At 37.5% G+C, this 20,316-nt stretch overlaps 1 protein-coding gene across 17 annotated transcripts in view; it reads left to right on the plus strand.

Annotated features, from left to right (window-relative positions):
• RAD51B (RAD51 paralog B) overlaps positions 1–20,316 on the plus strand; it is a 547,382-nt gene that overhangs the window by 92,772 nt on the left and 434,294 nt on the right. For 4 of the 17 annotated variants that reach the window (XR_004960186.1, XR_004960185.1, XM_036267321.1 and 1 more), the window contains exon 8: positions 16,503–16,569. The exons of the other annotated variants lie outside the window; for them this stretch is intronic. Coding sequence is in view for 2 of the 4 variants with exons in the window: in XM_036267321.1 (XP_036123214.1) it covers positions 16,503–16,569 (67 nt within the window). In the remaining 2 variants the exon portion in view is untranslated. The remainder of the gene's footprint in view (positions 1–16,502; positions 16,570–20,316) is intronic. 17 annotated transcript variants of the gene reach the window in all.

Here is a 20,316-nt window from a genome sequence, read left to right on the forward strand (position 1 = left end):
AACATGAATATACTAGAATATCAAAATTTGCCATTGGTTAAATGGTATTAAAATATCTAAAGCGGCCCTGGTCAGTTTGGTTCAGCGGTTGGAGCGTTGGCCTGTGGACCAGAGAGTCCTGGATTCGGTTCCCGCTAAGGGCATGTACCTCGGTTGTGGTTTGTCCCTGGTCCTGGTTGGGGTTGTATGGGTGGCAAACAGTTGATGTGTCCGTCTCACGTCGATGTTTCTCTTTCTCTCTTCCCTCCTCTCTCTCCCCGCTCTGTCTGATGATAAATGCAAAAATGTCCTCGGGTGAGGCTGAAAAAAAAAAAAAATCTAAAGCAAGACAGTGTCAGTCAGCAGTGGGAGTCTCAGGGACTAGTGTAGTTTGTGCACAGTAAGACCACGGTAACTTCTCGATGGCTGTGCCATTTGGTGAAAACTTTTTATGTACAGTCAGGCTAGTGATACCCTGAATTGCTAAGAACCCCTTTCATCTTGGGACATTTAACATTTTTCTTTTAATTTTTCTTCAAAAAGTTCTACTCTGTTTTTTTCACATATGATCCCAAGCTCCTGTGATATAGAAAGGTCTGTAATTGATGAGGAAACATAGACTAAGAGTTTTAAATTGAAATCCATGACCTCTGGGCATCTTCTGGGACAGAGCAGAAATAGTACAGATCTCTTGCAGTAGGAATTGGGTCTGGAGATAAATGCTCCTCAGTATGCAGTGTTACAGTGTTTTTGTTTTGGTGGTAAAGTTGCTTACATTATATGCAGTTGGTAGCCTGTGGTTTTATAGCCACTGAAATATACTGTCACTCATTGAGTGAGGTTTGTAACAACAGTGTTTTCTGGTTGTCGAAGAGCTTTTGGTCTTTTTCTTCTATGGTAGGGCGCTACAGTCAAGTGAAATCTTTATGAACATTTTCCAAAGAATAGACCTTGAACAATTAAATTATATATTAACCAAATAAGGCAACTGCCTCTAGCCTTTAATGTAGCATTCATTTTCCTAAAACTTACTGTCCTTTTTGTGTCCAGACGTGGACAGAGAGGAGTAAGAATGGTTTAAAGTTTGAAACTGGAAAGTTGAAACCTGTCTCTTCTTGATTCTCTGATCACGAGAGTCACAATGGACCTTTCTTTCAGTAGATGAGAGCTCGAGTTTATATACATTTAGAATATTAAATTATAATCATATTAGCATGTTTTAAAAACGTATGCAGATCATAATCAACTTCTTACTGTTCTGTTGTTTTGTAAGGTGATCTCAAGTGGCTGCAAAGTTGTTTACAGTTAACCCTGAAGTTACTTCATTCTCAAAAGGGCACCTTCTGTAGCTTAGTGTTTATTTACAGAATAAACCACCTTTTTGCTGTCTTATTAAAATGATGGAACCATTTTCTAGCATATGGAAACATTTCTGCATCTCATTTTTTTTTTTGAGCATATAACCCCATGTGATTTACAAATGTTGGTAAAAGCAATAGATATTTCCAAATGCTATTAGAATGTTCAAACAAATAGATAACTATTTTAAAAATTCTTCATTGGGATAAATAAAGACCAGAATGAATGAGTGATTATTATTCACTCTTTCTAGTGTTTTAATTTCAGAATTTCCTTAATTTTTATTGCTACTCTACTATCAGTATCATCACAAAAGGTACAATAGTTATCCTAAGGTTACCCAATGTTGCCAAAACCACAGATAGAAAATTCTCCCGGCTTCACTATAGAGAAAATCATGACTGGAAATTTAAAAAGTTGTCCAAACTTTTGAAAGTATCATTTTAAATACTGTCAATAACAAAGTACATACCAGTGTGAAATTTTAAGCAGATAAAATCTGTGTGAAGAAGAAGAAGTGTTTCTGCATATTAATGCATTATCAGCTGTATGGGAGAAGTAATATTAAACTACATCATACATTCTGACAGTGTACGTGAACACAGCCAGAGCACTTATAAAAGTCAAAACCTATTGCCCTGGCTGGCGTGGCTCAGTGGTTAGTGTCACAGACATACAGCAGGGTGGTGGGTTTGATTTTTGGTCAAGGGCAGCTACCTGGGTGGAAAGCTCAATATCTGGTCCTGGTCAGGGTGCAAGTGGGAGGCAACCAATCGATGTGGCTCTCTCACATCGATGTCTCTCTCTCTCTCTCTCCCCCCCTCCCTCCCTCCCTCCATTTCACTCTCTCTAAAAAATCAATGCAAAAATATCCTCTGGTGAGGCTTAAAAACAAAACAAGACAAAAAAATAGAACATATCACTGCGATAAGATATGCCTTTTGTGGTCTAAACATGTCCCTAAATGACATCTTGAAGTTTGGCCTGGCTTTAAACATCTTTTGAGGAAGGACAGGTGGTATAGCTGCTTTGTTCAAGGAAAAAAAATTACATATGAAATGTAATGAGGTGAAGTAAAGATGTTCTCTGAAAGACTGATGAGAGGGAGACAGAGATGGAAATAGATGAGGATTTAGAAAACACGTTTAGTTGTGGTTTTGATCCCCAGTTGATCCTCAGTTGGGGTGTGTATGGGAGGCAACATATCCATGTTTCTCTGTCACATCAATGTTTCTCTCTCTCTCTCCTCTCTCCCCTTTTCTCTTCTCTCTCTCAAACTAATAAAAACATATCCTCGCCCTGGCCAGTTTGGCTCAGCGGTTAGAGCATTTGCCCACGGACCAGAGAGACACGGGTTTGGTTCCTGCTAAGGGCATGTACCTTGGTTGCAGTTTGTCCCTGGCCCCGGTTGGGGTCGTGGGGGTGGCAGCCAGTCGATGTCTCTCCCTCCCTCCCTCCCTCCCTCCCTCCCACTCTATCAAAACAAAAAATGGAAAAATGTCCTTGGGTGAGGATTAAAAAAAAAGACCTTGAGGTTTGGTGCTTTTGAGGTCACATATGGTCTTTGAGGAGATAGTTTTAATGCAGTGACATGGGTGGAAGGATCCAGGAAGGTAAAGAATACGAAATTATAAAGAAAGATGAACGGGAATAGAGAGATGAAATGTTAGAGTGCCAGGGTGAAATGAAGGCTTTTTTTTTCTTCTTTTTTCTTTTTAAATGGGAAAATGAACACGTTTGTAGGCAGAGGTAAAGGAGCCTTTGGAGAAGGAGGGAGAGAAGGTACTCAAGAGTAGGGGTTTGATTGCTGACTGACAGATCTCAAAGGAGTCTGGAAAGGAGGTCAAGTGTATGGTTGAAGTATTGACATTGGGAGGAAATATTTAGAGATCAGAGGGGAAAGAGGACAAAAGATGGGGAAGGTCCAGGGGTGCTTCCTGGCAGAGGGGATGGATGCTCTGGGAGGATATGCCACATGCCCTCAGACATCTTATTAAAGAAAGGTAAGGCCGTTATCTAGGAATGAGGAGAAAGGAGAGAGGAGGAAAGATGCAGTGTAGAAAGATGCAGTGTAGTTGCAGTGATAAATAGATAAAATGAGATAAACTGTTGAGTTTCAGTGAGGACACAATTGAGGATATAGCGTTAATTTTATTTCTTGTCTTTTTCTTTTTTCTACTGAAAACAACAGAAGACAATTCCATGAACGTCTGCACTCAATTTTTTTTTTTCTTATAACCATTTTCAGGGACTTGAATGATTTTAGTGTCTTTCAGGCTCATAAAATGGCTTCACTGTTGTGAAGACTTTTGTTGTCAGCTACTCTAGGCTAATGCACATGTCTTCAGAAATATTAATGGTGATGGTGCTGTTAATACTTATGGCTGGATTACAGAAAGCAATATATGCTTAGGACCTGACGGTATTTTCAAATGTCACAAGACAACAGAACGTCTCCAGGAACTTGTTCTAGCAGCAAAGCTTGGGATTTCTCAGAGCATATCTCTTCTGTCACTCAGTGACATGGTTTTCATGACACAGTGTCTGACTCCTCTTGTTTCTGATTTCATGTGAAAGATATTCTCTAGGTCTGGAAATACACCAAATCAAGAAATAGCCTGATGTGTAAAAGATGCTTGACTCAGTCCAAGAAGACTTTTAATTTTTAGAATTTGTGGTGATAAAGATGAAACATTACCTGTAGATATTGGTGGTAGTTCAGAAAAGTGAGACATCAAATTCTATGTGGCTGACGTCAATTGTATTTAATGAACTTGACAAGCGTCTATAGAACAAAGCAGGGAACTCTGTAAGTAAGACAGATCCCATCTTTTTTTGTCAAGGTGAATGCTCTCAAAGGAGGGGTATGTGAACTAGACATTATAGTACATGTAGAGTTTGGACAGATTAAGCTGGGACTGGGCTATTAAGCTTTTGGTAAAGAAAGCAGCATGAGCAAAGATGGACAGGGGGAGGTGTGGGACGCCTTTAGGAACTTCTTCCCTTGGTTCCTTTTCTGAAAGTAAAGCCTTTAGGTTGCTGCTTATTGATGCAGTGGCGGATGCAGTCCAGATAACATGTCTTTTTTGGTTTTGTTTTACATTAATGGTAGTTGTCTGGTTTTTAGTTTTACCAGTTACTCTTAAACTGGAAAGAAAACAAGAGACTTGAAAGTCTTTACATTTGAACAGTTGGTAGCTCCATTCAGTTTACCTGTACAATGTTTTCAAATAGCTGTTATATATAAGATGATGCTGAATGAGATAAAATTCTTGCCTTCAAAATTGCATATTCTGTTAAGAGAAATTTCATTTGAGCAAAGTGCTTTAACATTCAGTATATTAAACCATACAAGCAAAACATATTTTATATTCCCAGTGTGGTTCTAGAGCTACACTGTCCATTATATTTACCACTAGCCACATGTGGCTGTTAAAATGAATGAAAATTAAATAAAATTAAAAATTCAGCCGCATTGTCACATGTCGAATGCTCAGTAGCCACACGACCAGTGGGTAGGTACTGGACAGCACAGATACTGACCGTTTCAGTCACTGCCGGAGCTCTGTCGGGAAGTGCTGCCCAGGAGGCGAAGAACGTATTTTACTTGTTTTGGTCACATGATCGGCTTAGTCATTTATCTCTTCAACAAACCTTCATTAAATGGCTCTTATGTGCCTGGGAGCCAGGTGATAAAGAAAAGTGCTATTTCCTGCCCACATGGACCTTTCAGTCTTGTGGATGATAGAGATGATAGATGGATAAAGGAGGATGTGATACATGCCATTGTAGGAGAAGTTCAGGAGGCTGTGAATATATTTAAGAAAAGGACAGAAGCAAAACTCAAGATTTACCTCTGGGGAAAGGGGAGTAGGTATCAGCTCGGTTCAGCTGGAGCCAGGGGGTGGAAGGATGATCCAAGCAGTGGAATGCACCTGGATACAAAAGAACAGGGCACAGTATAGGTGCTGAAAGATGTTTCCTGTGCCTGGGTAATCTCCAAGATCTCTTAATTCAGTCTTTTAACAATGTGTTTAAAATATTTAAAAAGCAAGCTCCTTCCTTTTTTAAAACTGGAGCGTAAAAGGTCCCTGGTTCCCATCCCCCACTGTTTAAGGGTCCTGTTATAGTGATCTTATATCCGTAGACCCCACAGTTAGAAGAGGACAGAAAAGGGTGAAAAGGAAAGAAATTGGAGAAAAGAAGGAAAAAGAGGTAAAGATGGCCAGAGGAAGTTTCAGAGAAATAAAACAGGTAACGTTTGATGGGAATGACAGTACCATTTATAACACTGAGACTCCCTGTCTCTAATCAAAAGTTCAGGTCAGCCGTTTCAGAAGTTCAGGTCCCCAGATGGTTAACTGGTATCATGAAGTATATTGTGGGAGAATATTTTTGATGAGGGATTTAAAATTTGAATTTCTATCCTGATTCACTTCATTAGAAATCATAATAGAATTTTCTATGCTATATTCTCATGAGTCTAGGCACTTACAGTGTATACAACCTGGAAGAAATGTAAATTCTATTATTTCCTTTTTATAGGGCAACAAATAGTCACTATAAGATTAAAACCCACGGTTACACGAGGAGTCAGAGATAGAGCAGGATCAGGACATAAAAGAATTGTATCTTTACTCAGCCCTCACCAATTCCAGAGATTATTCTATGTATTATACAAAATCCATTGCACATAATAAATCTCTCACATTTTGTAAATATTTAGCTGTTGTTGATTTATTTCTGCCCTACTGGCAGCCATCATGTCTCTGCTCTACATTGTGAAAGTCTGTTTATATGTCTGTGTCGACACCATCTGCTTTTGCATGGAGGCCTCTGGAAGGCAGGAATCATGTCTGTTTATTTTGCATAATGCTTAGCATAGAGCTGTGTACACTAAACTTTATTTTTACTTGATGATGATGCTTTTCTTTATGCATTTCTTTCCTTTCCTGTCTTCAGATTGACCGAATCTGGTGACAATTATTAATTCAGTGGAACTGCAGAGAGGTGGAATGAACTCTCGATTGCTTAAGCAGGCTGGGCAGCAGAATGTCTCGCACAGCTCTATGAGGGCTCATGCCACTGCAAAGAGGTATCCTCTTGTAATAGGATGAAAAATACAAAGACGCCACCCACGTTGGTTTTTATGAAGGAAAAATCTGGTGTCTAGTTTTACCACCAAGTGCTTGTCAAATAAACTTGGTATGAAATCAAGACTGTATATAGTAAACAGAAAATTCAGATAAAAGCTATAGTGAAGAAATACTCCTCTTTATTTTCATCCCTATTCTTATTTGGGACAGGCTTCTGGGATGGTGTTGGAGGGCTGAATGCAAATTTGATGAAATGGATCTGGAGCCAACTGCATAAGGTCTCAATACTTTTTTAAAGATGCTCCAGCTCTTGTTTGAGTAAAAACAAATTTTACTAGTTTATCCTCCTTCACAGTGTCCATCTATTTTAACTAGCATCACTCAGTTGTAAAACAGGGCATCCAAATTGTGGACACAATTATTAAGTTTGGCTTTCTTTGTTAGAATGTTCCAGACACTGAAAAGAAACTTCCTGAACCAACATGGTAGGTTTTTTTTTTTTTTTATCCTCACCCGAGGACATTGTTTTTCCATTTTTTGTACAGATAGAGTGGGAGGGAGAGAGAGGAAGAGAGAGAGAGGGAAACATCGATGTGAAAGGGACACATCGAGTGGCTGCCACCCGCACGACCAACCAGGGCCGGGGACAAACTGCAACCGAGGTACGTGCCCTTAGCGGGAACCGAACCCGGGTCCCTCCAGACCGCAGGTGGACGCTCTAACCGCTGAGCCAAACCGGCCAGGGCCAACATGGTAGTTTTAAAATAATAATTTGAATCTTTTCTTTTCCCCCTTATCTTATCTCTTCTGCCCTTTATCTAGATTTAGCTTGAATTTTTCTTTTATATTTCAAGGAATCCTCAGGGGTTACTATACTTTTTGGTTTTGGCTATATCTTTTATTGTCAGTTTTTCATGTTCCTTATTTTTGTATTAACTGATTATAAGTGACATTTCTTGTGTTATTTGATTTCTAGATTCTTCAGCTTTATGTTTTATTCTGTAACCTATTGAGGTGTCTGTGTGTAAAGTAGGACTCAACTGTCAGTGTCATCAGTACTGGAATTTAGATTATGATATTCGTTACTTCACAATGTTTGTTTGATTCTCCTGGGTTCCTTTGGTCAATGCTTTCTTTTGGAATTTATGTTAACATTGGAAAATAAAGTTAGCCCAGGGATAAATATGCTGATGTATCTCTAAGTGTTATTCGATGATTAATGATTAGTTTATAAAATAGTTAAAATTTATGTTGTCATATATATATATATATATTCACACACATACACACATATACATATATATACTAAAACTTTTCTTCATCAATTATATATTTGCTTATTCCTGCCAAGAATAAGACTTTCTTTGTAAAATCACTTTATAAACTTTATAGAAATATATAAAATTAATATTTTATATTAAACATATAAATGCACTACTTGACAGAAATAATATTGTTCATCCACTGAATGAAGAGTCAAATTTAGAGAAGCTTAATGGCTTATTCAAAGCCACACAGCTTGGAAGGAGCTGAAGGGTTTCGAGTTCAATTCCTGATCAAGGACATGTACCTGGGGTATAAGTTCGAAACCTGTCCCTGGTCAGGGCATGAGTGAGAGGCAACCAGTCAATGTGTCTCACATGGATGTTTTTCTCTCTCTCCCTTTCTCTCCTTCCCTCCACTCTCTTTAAAAATCAGTTGAAAAAAATATCCTTTGGTGAGGATTAACAAAACAAACAAACAAACAAACAAAAAGAGATGTTTAGTCCTTGGCTGGATAATTCAGTTCTCTTAAAACTGTAGCCATCCTGTCAGTAGCAGATATCTTAGAAACAAATAACATAGTGAAGGCTACCATCCTACCAACTTTATTTAGACAAATTATTTCACCTCTTTGTTCTCAATATTTTTATGTAAAATGTAATTGACACATACTTTTTACATATACGAATAAAAAAGTTTTAAAAATAGTATCATATTGATGAAAAATAAGATTTCGTAGAGCTAAGGAAACAAGTTGAAGACTAGCACACCATTGCAGAACTAATAAGTCATATAGAACCAGTACGGAATGGAATAGAGGTAGCTGAAAAATGTAATGCTTTGGAGCAAGAGCCTGAAATAATCATGGTAAACACAGGGATAAAAGACCGGAGCAGCTTGGTTAACAGTGACAGATGTGACACGAAGATGAGTCGAGAGACGGATTACTGGTGTATGTGAAGAAGAGGACCCAGGATGAAACTAAACGTTTTTAGAGAAGTATTACAGCAAAACTTCATTGAAGTGGAAAACTAAATCTGCAGGTCAGAAAAACACATTGAATACGGAAATTGGTAAAGAAGAGTCAGTATTAACTTGAATCCTGATTCTTATGAAGAAATATTTCTTCAGTCTTTCTGGCAGAAAGCAAAACTGGTGTATAAGGGAGAAAATCAGACCAGTGTCGGACCTCACAGTGAAGTGCAATACTAGAGGAGCAGCTCAACCAAGTTCTCTAACAGAAAGCATGGCCCAAGTGCATTGTTCCTAGTCAAGTTGCCCTTGAGGAATAAAGGTGACAACTTTAAGCCCTGGCTGTCAGGCTTAATTGGTTGAGTGTCGTCCCGTGCACCGAAAGGTCTCGGGTTCGATTCCCGGTCAGGGCACATGCCCAGGTTTCAGGCTTCATCCCCAGTAGGGGCATGCAGGAGGTGGCCAGTTGATGTTTGTCTCTCCTCCTCTCCCTTTCTTTCTCTCTCAAATCAATAAAAGCATTTAAAAAGCAAACAAACAAACAAAAATGGTTACCAGAGCCCAACTGGTGTGGCTCAATGGTTGAACGTTGACCCATACACCAAGAGGTTGCTGGTTTGATTCCCAGTCAGGGCACATGCCCAGGTTGTGGGCCCAATCCCCAATGGGGGGCCTGCAGGAGACAGCCAGTTGATGTTCTTTCTCATTGATGTTTCTATCTCTCTCTCCCTCTCTCTTCCTTTCTCTCTAAAAAGCAATAAAGAAAAAAAATTGAAAAAAAAAAAAAGGTGACACGCATATAATCCTGAAATGTGAAAGAACTCAGAGGATACTGCATCTGTGAGATCCTACTGAAAAATGTGCCTGTGAAAATTTAGTCAACCAAGAACTGAATCAAAATAAACACTGCTTGAGAATATGAAATAAATTTACAAATAAATCTAAGATTTAGAAATGATAGAAACTTTGGTAACATAACAGAATGAGAATGTTATACATCATGGCAAATAAAACAAAAATTGAGAAATAGGTGGAAGGGAAATAGAAATTGTCAATCTCCATATTTTTCATAGTAACAATTCAATACTGTGTAAAATTTAGAATAGTTTTAAAGTAATATTAATCTACCATATATAGTTTGTTTTTTTTTTTCTTTATTGCTTTTTTAGAGAGAGAGGAAGGGAGAGGGAGAAAGAGATAGAAACATCAATGAGAGAGAACATGGATTGGCCACCTCCTGCATGCCCCTCACTGGGCCCACAACCTGGACATTTGCCCTGACTGGGAATCTAACTGGCAACCTCCTGGTGCATGGATCGACGCTCAATCACCGAGCCACACTGGCTGGGCCCATATATAGTTTTTAAATAATTTTTTTCCTCAAAAGTTAGAGGGATTTTTACAATTAATATTCTTGGAGTGAAGAATTTATCTAAGGCTTAAGTTTTTCTGTTTCATTTTAGCATCTGTTAATTTCAAGTAAAATTTATATATATATATGCTACATATATATTTTTAATTTTAAAAGTGAGTATACTATTATCCCAGAATTAATCAATTTATTTCTGTTCATTCATTTATCCATCTGTATATGTGAAATAACTGTCTGGAGTGATTTTCACTCAGTGTTAATACTGAATATTTCTCAGTGGTGTTGTTTTGGATCATTTGTTGTATTTTTCATTTGTTTATTTTATATCATTTGACTGTTGATAGGGAGACTATTTTAGTGAAAGTGATATAATGAATTTATTGCCCTGAAAAATGGGTGTATGCTTATATGTTTTTAATACATAGTTTTATATCCTCATTTCTTCTAAAGTATTTCATGACCCTTTTTCTCTTGCCATCATGTTTAATAGCTACATAGTATTTTATGGATGTGTTATATTTCTTTGAATCTTGATCTCAGTTTCTTTATCTGGAATGACAGAGTTGGATTAGATGAGTAGTTTGCAAAGTGTTTCTTTAAACTGTAGAACATTCCAATAAATAAAACAATTTATAACTCTTGGAATATAGTTTCAAAGCTGTACAAATTGGGTAATTTCTGAGGTTTATTCAAATACCATGAAAACTAGTTGTTTTCTTCAGAATTTTTTTTGAGTGACTGCGTTCCATGCATTTAAAAAAAACAGGTAATAGCCATGATTTTGAGTCAAACTTTTAAAGTGAAAGGGAGGGGCATATAAAAACCATCCAGTCAATTTTCCAAACTTTTAGATACCAGGAAACCAATTTAAATTGCTTGACTAAAATGAATGAGACTTGAGTCCAGATCTCCTGACTTCCTGTGCTGTTCTTTCTTTCTCCTACAGTACATGTAAATATATATATATGATGGGCAGGAAAGATACAATTTTATCTTAACATATTTCACATGTAGACTATCTTGTAAATGTCAGGAACTATACCTACTTTATAATGTATTTATTTTCTTCCTTATGAAAAGGGATCAGCAATACAGGCATTATTGAACTCTTCAGTTCCAGGAGTTAGAAAGAAAAGTGAGTGGGATTCAAAAGCATTTACTTGTCAAAGATTTGGAATTTACTGTGGTTACTGAGTAAAATAAAACTAAAACTTGATTTGGCAGAGGATTAAAAACAAAGCAGTTCCAGTGTGTGCGCACCATGGAGATGCCATTTTCCTTTCAGGCATCCAAGGGGGGAAGGGAAGATTGTGTCTCTGTGTTGCCGAGCTGATTTATTTAGTTATGATTTCAACATGCCTACAAGGCAAACCCTGGAAAACAATGCACAACAACATTAACCAGAACAAACGGTGTTTTTTCCTATATCTCCCCACCCCTGCTAAGGTTTTTCAAATAAAACAGCACTGTTTTCTGTTTATTTCAGATTGTTTAAGTGTCTTTGATATGTTTGACTATTGGGTGTGGCAGGTTTTAGAATCTTAAGTTGTAGTACAGGTTCCTGAACAAGAAAGAGAATGAAAGGTGATGTGGCTTGACTACTGGAATGTGTAGAATGTGAAGTTGTGAGAGGTATTATAGTCTGCCCGAGGCTGCTCTTAGTAATGCACCTTCTTGTTAAAAGCCCTATTATTATTGGAAATTTATTTTGGAAACTATGAAAGAAGGAGTTTGACAGGAAAGTAGAATAAACCACTTTGTCTCATATTTCCTTTCTACATAGGCACTTTGAAGAGATACCTTAAATATTGTGAAGTCTTAATTATCCTGGGATAGATTACCATTATCACAAATTTGAGTTAAATGTACATAGCATTGCACTAGGTATGATGCAGAGAAAATTAGCAAACAAGATCCTTATCTTTTTGGAGCTTACAAAGAGTTGATATCCTAGCATGCAGGTCAGCAAATCGCAAACTCATTTTTCCACACATTCTGTAAACAGCCCCTCCCTTTCAGTGTCCTCTATCTTTAAGGGCCTCTCTATCCTTCAGCTGGAGCCGCACATTCATCTTGAGTCCTCATGTTCTTGCAGTCTCCACAAAGAATCTATCAACGAGAGCTATCTCTTCTGTCTCCAAAATTGCTTTTGAATGTGTTTGTTTCCTTCCCCCATTCTCATAGCCATTGCCCTGTTTAGGCCCTTTTTATCTTCCAGTTCAATTCTTAGGAGAGCTGATTTCCCCCTTTCAGGCTTTGCATTTTCCACTCCATCCTCCCTACTGCTCTCAATCTGTTTCTTTAAGGACAGATCTGATCATTTCATCCTCTGGCTTAAAAACCTTCGATGGGTCCACATTATGTTTAAGGGATAAAGCCTAAACTCCTTAGCCTGTCATGCAAGGGTTTCATGGTCTGGCTCCACTCCACTCATTTTCTGCCACAATTTTCCTCCACCCCCACTCTCTGTTGCCAGACTCACATACACATTTGACGCTTGTCCCACCAGCTCCTTCATTGTTCCCTGAGCTTGCTTTCTCTTTGTGCTTTTGCTCAGACTGTTCTGTGCTGGAGTTTATATGGAGGAACTGAGGAAACCAAGATTTTATAAAGAATACTCGACGAAAGAGGATAGAAGAAACAAACCATGTGCATGGAACCAGGCAATTGGTGTAACCATTATAAAAGAGGTCAGATTAGTAACTGCAGACTACTTTCCCAGACCAGCCAGGAGGAAGGACTTGGTTCTACAAAGTACTGGAGCCAGTGCAGTGGTGAAACTGGTTTGTGGCAGTTTTAAGTGAATGCCTCCTTCCTGTTAATATAGTCAAGAGCACGTTCTTATTTTATAGCTGGAGGATAGAGGAAAAGAGCTATAGTAGATTCCTGGTGGAGTAATTAAGTTCAAGAAAACCCATTACCCTCATCTACCTATTGTTCCTGCCTTATTTCACTTTCCAAGGGAATCGAGAACAGATAGGAACCCACAATATTAAGGATCTTCAAGAGAAGAGAGTCAAAGAGTCCAGAGAGCCCGGCCGGTGTGGCTCAGTGGTTGAGCATCAACCCACCAAGAGCAGAAAATGACTATTTTCAGCTTGGGGTCTGTCCTTCAGTAGGTGTGTCGGTAGATAAATGGGCTTATGAAAGAAACACATATCATATTGCTTTATTGCTTTTTGCTGGTGTTTGTGTGTGCTTTCCCCACAAAAATGATATCATACTTACTGCCTCTCGTTTGTCAAATTTTGCCTTTTAGATTCTCCAATACACCTTGCAGATCTTTTCATGTTAGTACATACAGATGCTTTATCACATTTTTCCGTTTCTACTACATGGTTTCATCTTTAGTGCAGTGCTAGCATGACTTTTTCCTCTTTTGGTAGTCTCATAGACAATTAGAAGGTAAAAGAGAAAAATATTACAGCAACCAAGTATTGATTCTGATTCCAATTACATAAAGAATAAGCTTGCAGTTGTTGGCTCTGGGAGGAATGTTTTCCTTAAAAATTAGAATGTTGGACCCAGTTCAAAGGACATCACTGACATTAACACCCTCCCTTTCCTCTACCCGTACCCCCCCCCCCCCAATTACTGGCATTCCTGGAAATTAAATGTAACCAGGGATCTTTGTGGTATGTATACATCTGGTTTTTCCTTTTCCATATGCTTAAGTCCTCCCTTCTCAATTGCTTCTGTTTAGCACTTAATTTAAATTCCCAAATTAATTCAAGAAGCAAATTTGAAATCAGTAAAATGAGAGGATTAAATAATCTTTTAGTGCTCTTACACCTCTAGGATTTAAGTTAGAGACAAAAAGATAGGTTGCTAACTTATCTTTTAGCAACTGAGTCAGAGTGAAAGGGTGGTTCTAAGATGTTGGCACTTATTGTATGCTTTGTTTAAAGATTTAAGAGGTACCATCATATACCAGGAGCAAAGGGTTAGGAGTCAGGAATTGAGGGAATCGGTCCCAGCCCATCGCTGACTCTCTGTGTGATTGCAGGTCACTCTTTGCTCTTAAATTTTCCGTCTGTAACATGTAATAGATTACTTCTGGCTCTTAACCAGGGATGTTTTGTAACAAAATAAAGATAATCACTGCCAGTTATTTTGTGCTCTTCGGTAAAGATTCTCCATTAATTAATGACAGCAGTAGGGTGGTTCTTGCATTATTGAAGAAAGTTCTTGAGAGTGAGAGAAGTACCCAGAATAGATTATGTAAAGTTTTTATTATTTCTCTTAGGCCAATGAAGAGTGTTCTGTGTTAGGTAGAACAATGCTGAAAACTAATAGAAAAGTAAAAAGTTTGTAAAACTGTAGGAGCATATGATACTGGCCATAGTTCTTTCCAGCTGTAATTTTCTGAGTCATTGGGTACCTTTTACAAAAGTTAGAAAACTGTCTTTTAGTTTAGATTTTTTTGTTTGTTTTGTTTTTGTATATTTGTATTTTACGTTGTTCAAATATTCTCCACGAGTTCTGTCATTTAGATAACCTTGGACTAGAAGTTCATATGTAAAAGTTATCACTTTATTTGGATTCTAACCCTTCTTGTAGACTTACTGTATCAGGTTCTCTTCCTGAATTCTACTTTTCACTTTGTGATTGGTTGCTTTTTGTTATAAGAAACATCTAAGAGACTCTTAACCTCCTGGGAAAATACCTGTTGTTTTTTTGGTTGATAAAAAATACCAGTAAACTTTCTCTTTAAGGGAAAAAAACCAATTATAGAAAAGGAGATATTTCTTTGAGGGAAGAGTTTAAAGAAATTTATTCTTTTCTCAATGCACTGCTTTCCAAATTGACGTCACCCCAGGGGGTGTGAGAATTCTTTCAGAGTTTAATGTCCAGCTGGTGAGCAAAGCTGACACTTGGTGGCATGAAGTCCAGCAGGGTTGCTGTGTCTGTTCTGCATCTGGAGGCTGTTCTGTTATGATGTGAAAAATTAAGATTACAATTTTTGAAGTATATATTTCACAATCAAAGTATTTATAAACACATATGAAACTTGTTCGCTGTATAACCTATGAGAAATGGAATGGTCATGTTTATAACTCAGTAGGTAAACTGCTCTGGAATGCTTCTGACCAGTCTCAGCCGAGGCGAGACACTCTGAACTGACTGGGTAAGGAAGGATCTGTTTCCTTATTCAGCAGTTTCATGTGAATTTAAAAAGATGGCTGGTGTTTGGTTTGATTTCCAATTTAAGTTTATTATGCTTCATATGCCAGTAGAACATGTTTTCTTTCTACCTGTAGATTTAGTAGAATTGGCCTTGGAGTATGGCTTTGCAGGTAAAAAAAAAAGTTACTTTTTTTAAGCTCCTCTTGAACTTTAGAATTCAAATCAGTCAAATAAATAACCAAGAAGGGCAATTAGAGAGGATATTCTGTTGTTTTTCTTTTCTTTACTTGAAAACTTAAGCTGAATTGAAGCTTTGTACTTAAAAAAAAAATACTATTGAAATAACAGCAGTTTAATAGCATCATAGAAAATTTGGAAAATGGAGAGGGGAATGAACTGTAACAGATAGGATTTGTGCCGGGTCTTGAGGAATACATCATTCTTGATGTATTCCAGACTTCCCTTAGGACATTCTTTGTTGTGTGAGTGTTGTGTTTTATATGTTGTATGCCTGCGTGGGTCATCCTGCCTTGGGGGAAAGAGTTGTGCATTTATTCTCTAATTACAATATATTTTAACAGGATTTGGATGAGTCACATCACTTGGCCTTGCCTTAATTTCTTCTTCTGTTAAATGATAATGGCTATATAATTTGAGATTTATTTAATCTAGTGGAGGCAAAGCTTTGAAATTACAGAGATGACTTTCACTGTGAATGAATTTAAGATAGGAAGATAGCATTGCCACATTAGTGCAATCTTCTACCTTTAAGAATGGAATCACATTTTTTTTTTGGCATAAAAATAATGACTAGGCCCCCAAGATAGTTTGAGTGCCTAATGCATGTTCTAGCTGGCAGTAATCTTAACCATCTTGCAGTTCAGCATCTGGTTTATACATGAGACCCTTATAATTAGCCAGTAGTACTTCTCGGCCTTGTCCTTCAGGAAAATTTATAGTATACCTCAGGTGGTGTCAGATAGCAGGCAGAAGACTAAATAGCTAGCTCTCCTAATTTAGAAAAATTGTGTCCCTGAGACCAATATTGTTAAAATATTATTTTAAAAAAATGGGTTTCCCTCTTCATTTGAAATGATTGATAACTTTACTGTCAGAACAACCTAAGAGGCTTAAGCTTCATGGGTGTGGTTTTAGAGTCTTAGGAAATCCGGGAAGAGCTCGTCTTCAGAGGGGATAGGCTGTGGGGTGTTCTGGAGTGTTATGCAAGGAAGAATTATTAGGCCAGGTGCCTTTCATGTTTCTATCTGCCAGAGTGAAAAACTGTAGAGGCAAGAGTTTGTCTCAGTAAAAGTTCTCATATGTTCTCTTCCCAGGAAAAAAATGACTTTTTAATACATGCAAGAGTCCACATACTTTGTAGGCAATCAATATTAACAAAAGGTGAGTTTGTTTTTGATTAGTTACAAGTTGGTACACACTCCTATTGCTGTGTTCTGCTTAAACCATAATTATCAGAGAAACCTTGTTACACAGGATTTTTTGAAATGAAGCCTGTTAATTACATCAGACCCTTTGGTTTTGTGTGGAACTATTATCATGGTATGAATTGAGAGCTGATTGTGCAACCTACTTATTTGGAAAGTTCTTTACCTCAACTTTTGCTTCAAATCCATGACTTCTAATGGAAAGGGCATGGTGCGAGGAGGCAACAGATTTCCGAGCTGAACTCTTTTCCTTAAAAATCCCTTAGTGATCAAATTGCCTTGTATGAGTAGATTCCCATCAAAGGTTTGGGATTGGTGAGTTTCAGGACATCTTATCTAAACATTCTTTTAGGGATCAGTCTGTGCTGGTTAGACCCATAGAAATCAAAATTATCAACAATGATGACAATGTAATTAGCCACATCTGTCAGCAGAGCATAATCAGCTGTATCTATCTGAGGCTGCTGAAAAGTCCACTGGGGTAAAATTCTGGCTCTCCCCTTGACTCACATTAATGACCCGAAAGATTTTGGACTGAACTCTGTAAATGGGATTGAATCTAACCTGCAATTGACATCGTACCTGTAGGTAGAAATTGTACCAGGTTAGGAAACTAGATCAAAACCAAACTCACCTTACAGCTAGTATAAATTATGGTATAGGAAGCAATGGGCAGTAAGACGTTTTGGTTACTAGGACCCTCAAAGGAAGCTTCAATAAGTGCTTGTTGCATCCAGGCTTTTAAAAATTGTTACAGTAGGTTTTATGTAAATTGTTCATGCTAAATATTTGCATTATGTATTCCTATTTCTTTGTACTTCCCATTTGATGAAGTTTCCAAATCGTGGTTTGCTGGAGGGGGGAAAAAACCCCGAAACCCAAACCGCATAGAACAAATTGAATTACAAACCTGGTGTGGTCCTTTAACTCAATTACATCTAATTTGTGTTATTTCAGTCATCCTGGGTGGCAGCTGTTCTGCGTGAATGCCCACAAACATTTTCAGTGTGAGACTTGGTCCTGATTATAACTCCTTAAGATTGGTAGTAGGACATTTCTATTTTAATGGGCAAAGTTATAGATTGATTTGGTGTATCAGGACCATTTTAAAAACTAAAAATTTAGTCAGTTTGTTCTTTGAATAGTCTTTAAAAAATTAAACATCTAATGTGTATTTTAAATGTTAATTAAAAAATTTTTACATAACTTTACCTAATTTACCTATTATGCTTCTACTTAAGTTTCTCCTAAAAATAGCCTCTTAATCACTTTATTCAGGCAATTATCAGTTTGAGGGCAAAGAAATATAAACTGCTAGATTTTGATATACTCAAATAAATATTTTGATATCCTAAACCAAAATTTGGAATGATTTGGGAAGAAAGACATGAAAAAGTATTGTTTGGCTCAATATAATTGAGATGGAGATTTTAGTTAGAACTGAGTTAGGATTGAGTCTGAATTTACAGAAATGAAGACACTGAAAGCCAAGAAACTCATGCAAAAGCTGATTCGGGAACCGCTTACTCTATGACTGCTGTCTTAACAATTGATACTAACATCCTTCACTCATCTCCATCTTAAATAATTATTTTTATTTTTATTTTTTTCTGGAGATTTATCTTCTGAGCAAATACTTAGTTTAATTCACTGCATGGTATTAACTTGGACAGAAAAAGGACATTAGAAGTAAAATATGCAGAATATCAATGCAGAAGAGAACATACGTGATAGAAGGACCTCAACTAATTTCCTAAGGTGGACAAATGCTAAGTAGAGATTTATAGTCAAGAGATACTATCTAATCAAGAGAAATGGAAGAAAAACCTTAATTCCTCAAAAATGACCTATGATATATGAATATGTTTGGAAAGACACTGTTTTTCTACTATATTTAGTAATTTTCTATTAGCAACTGAACATCTGCTGTGGATTAGGTATTATTCTAGGCACTGAGCCTTCAAAGATGAATAAGTTACAGGTCTCTACTTTGGAGAAACTTAACATGTAATAGGGATGGCAAATATGTAAATAATTTATAGCACCATGTGTTTTGAGTGATAGAGGTTTGAATAAATTCAACGCTTTGTATTTTGTTATGGGAAAAGTATAGGATTCAAATTAGGATATTAGATCAAAATGGAAGTGTATTTTTTTTTTGAAAATTTTTTTTCTTCTTTATTGATTTTTACAGAGAGAAGAAGGGAGAGGGAGAGAGAGATAGAAACATCAAAGAGAGAACATCAACTGGCTGTCTCCTGCATGCCCCCCACTGGGGACTGGGCCCACAACCTGGGCATGTGCCCTGACTGGGAATCGAACTGGTGACCTCTTGATGCATGGGTTGACGCTCAACCACTGAGCCACACCAGCTGGGCTGGAAGTGTATTTTTAAAAAACACTCACGCCCAGGCCGGTATGACTCAATTGGTTTGGGCATTGTTCCATTCACCAAAAGTTTGCTGGTTGATTCCCTGGGCTGTGGGCTCCATCCCTGGTGGGGGGCGGTGCGGGACATGCAGGAGGCAGCTGATCGATGTTCCACTCTCATGTCCATGTTTCTCTCCCTAGCCCTTCCTCTCTCTCTAGCAATCAATAAAAATCTTTAAAAAATACTACTATACATGAGACATACTTTTTACTAGCCATTTAATCAGTTACTAGTTGACCCAGAGACTTAGGAATATAAATTGTTTAAATTTATGGTGTCTATCAGCTGCTTACACTGCTTCCCTACCATTCTCTTCTTAAGGAAGAAAGTAACAATATGATCATTTATTCTGAGCACCTTCTTTTACATTATTTCATTTTACTTAGTTTTGAGCTACACCAAGTTCAATAACATTTTTTAAAGCTTTCATCATCCTGTATTCTTTTTTTATATCTGACCTTGACTATACCTTTCTACTACTTGAAACTTTTTCCCCCTGGTTTTCAATGTCAGTGTGTTTTTTGGTTCCTCTCTTGCTTTTCTAACCTTACTTGGTGTCCACTTTGCTGGCATCACCTCTGCATCAGTTATCTATTGCTCTAACAAATTACCTGAAAATTTAGTGGCTTAAAATAACGAGTATTTATCATCTCATAGTTTCTGTGGGTCGGTAATACCATATCTATTTTATTCACATTCACAAAATAAACATTCAAACATTCAATAAATACTGCTTCATACATGGATGCTATTCTAGTTGTGATTCTCATCACTTCACCTAAATGGCTCCACCAACTTCTTTGCTGGCTTCCAGTATTACCTCCACGATGTTGTTAAACCCCCCTCTCTAAAGAAATTCATGCTATTGCCCCCCTAATTAATAACCAACTGTGGCCCAGCTGGCTAGTGTGGCTCAGTGGTTGAGCATCGACCCATACACCAAGAGGTCGCCGGTTTGATTCCTGGTCAGGGCACATGCCCAGGTTGTGGGCCCAATCCCCAGTTGGGGCTTGTAGGAGGCAACCAATCGATGTTCTCTCTCATTGATGTTTCTTTCTCTTTCTCTAAAATCAATAAAGAAAAAAAAGAAACTTAAAAAACAAAAAACAAAAAACACCAAGTGTGACTTTCATTGGCCTAATCTTTAAGTTTATATTGGTTTTCTTGGCATTCAGATCATTCCATATACCTATTTATTCAACCATGTTTCTTAACAAACATATACTTTACTTATACTAGTCCTTTATACCTTATACCAATCCCTAGCCCCAT

Source organism: Molossus molossus, unplaced genomic scaffold (genome assembly GCF_014108415.1).
Source record: "Molossus molossus isolate mMolMol1 unplaced genomic scaffold, mMolMol1.p scaffold_m16_p_1, whole genome shotgun sequence".
NCBI classification, from domain to species: domain Eukaryota; kingdom Metazoa; phylum Chordata; class Mammalia; order Chiroptera; family Molossidae; genus Molossus; species Molossus molossus.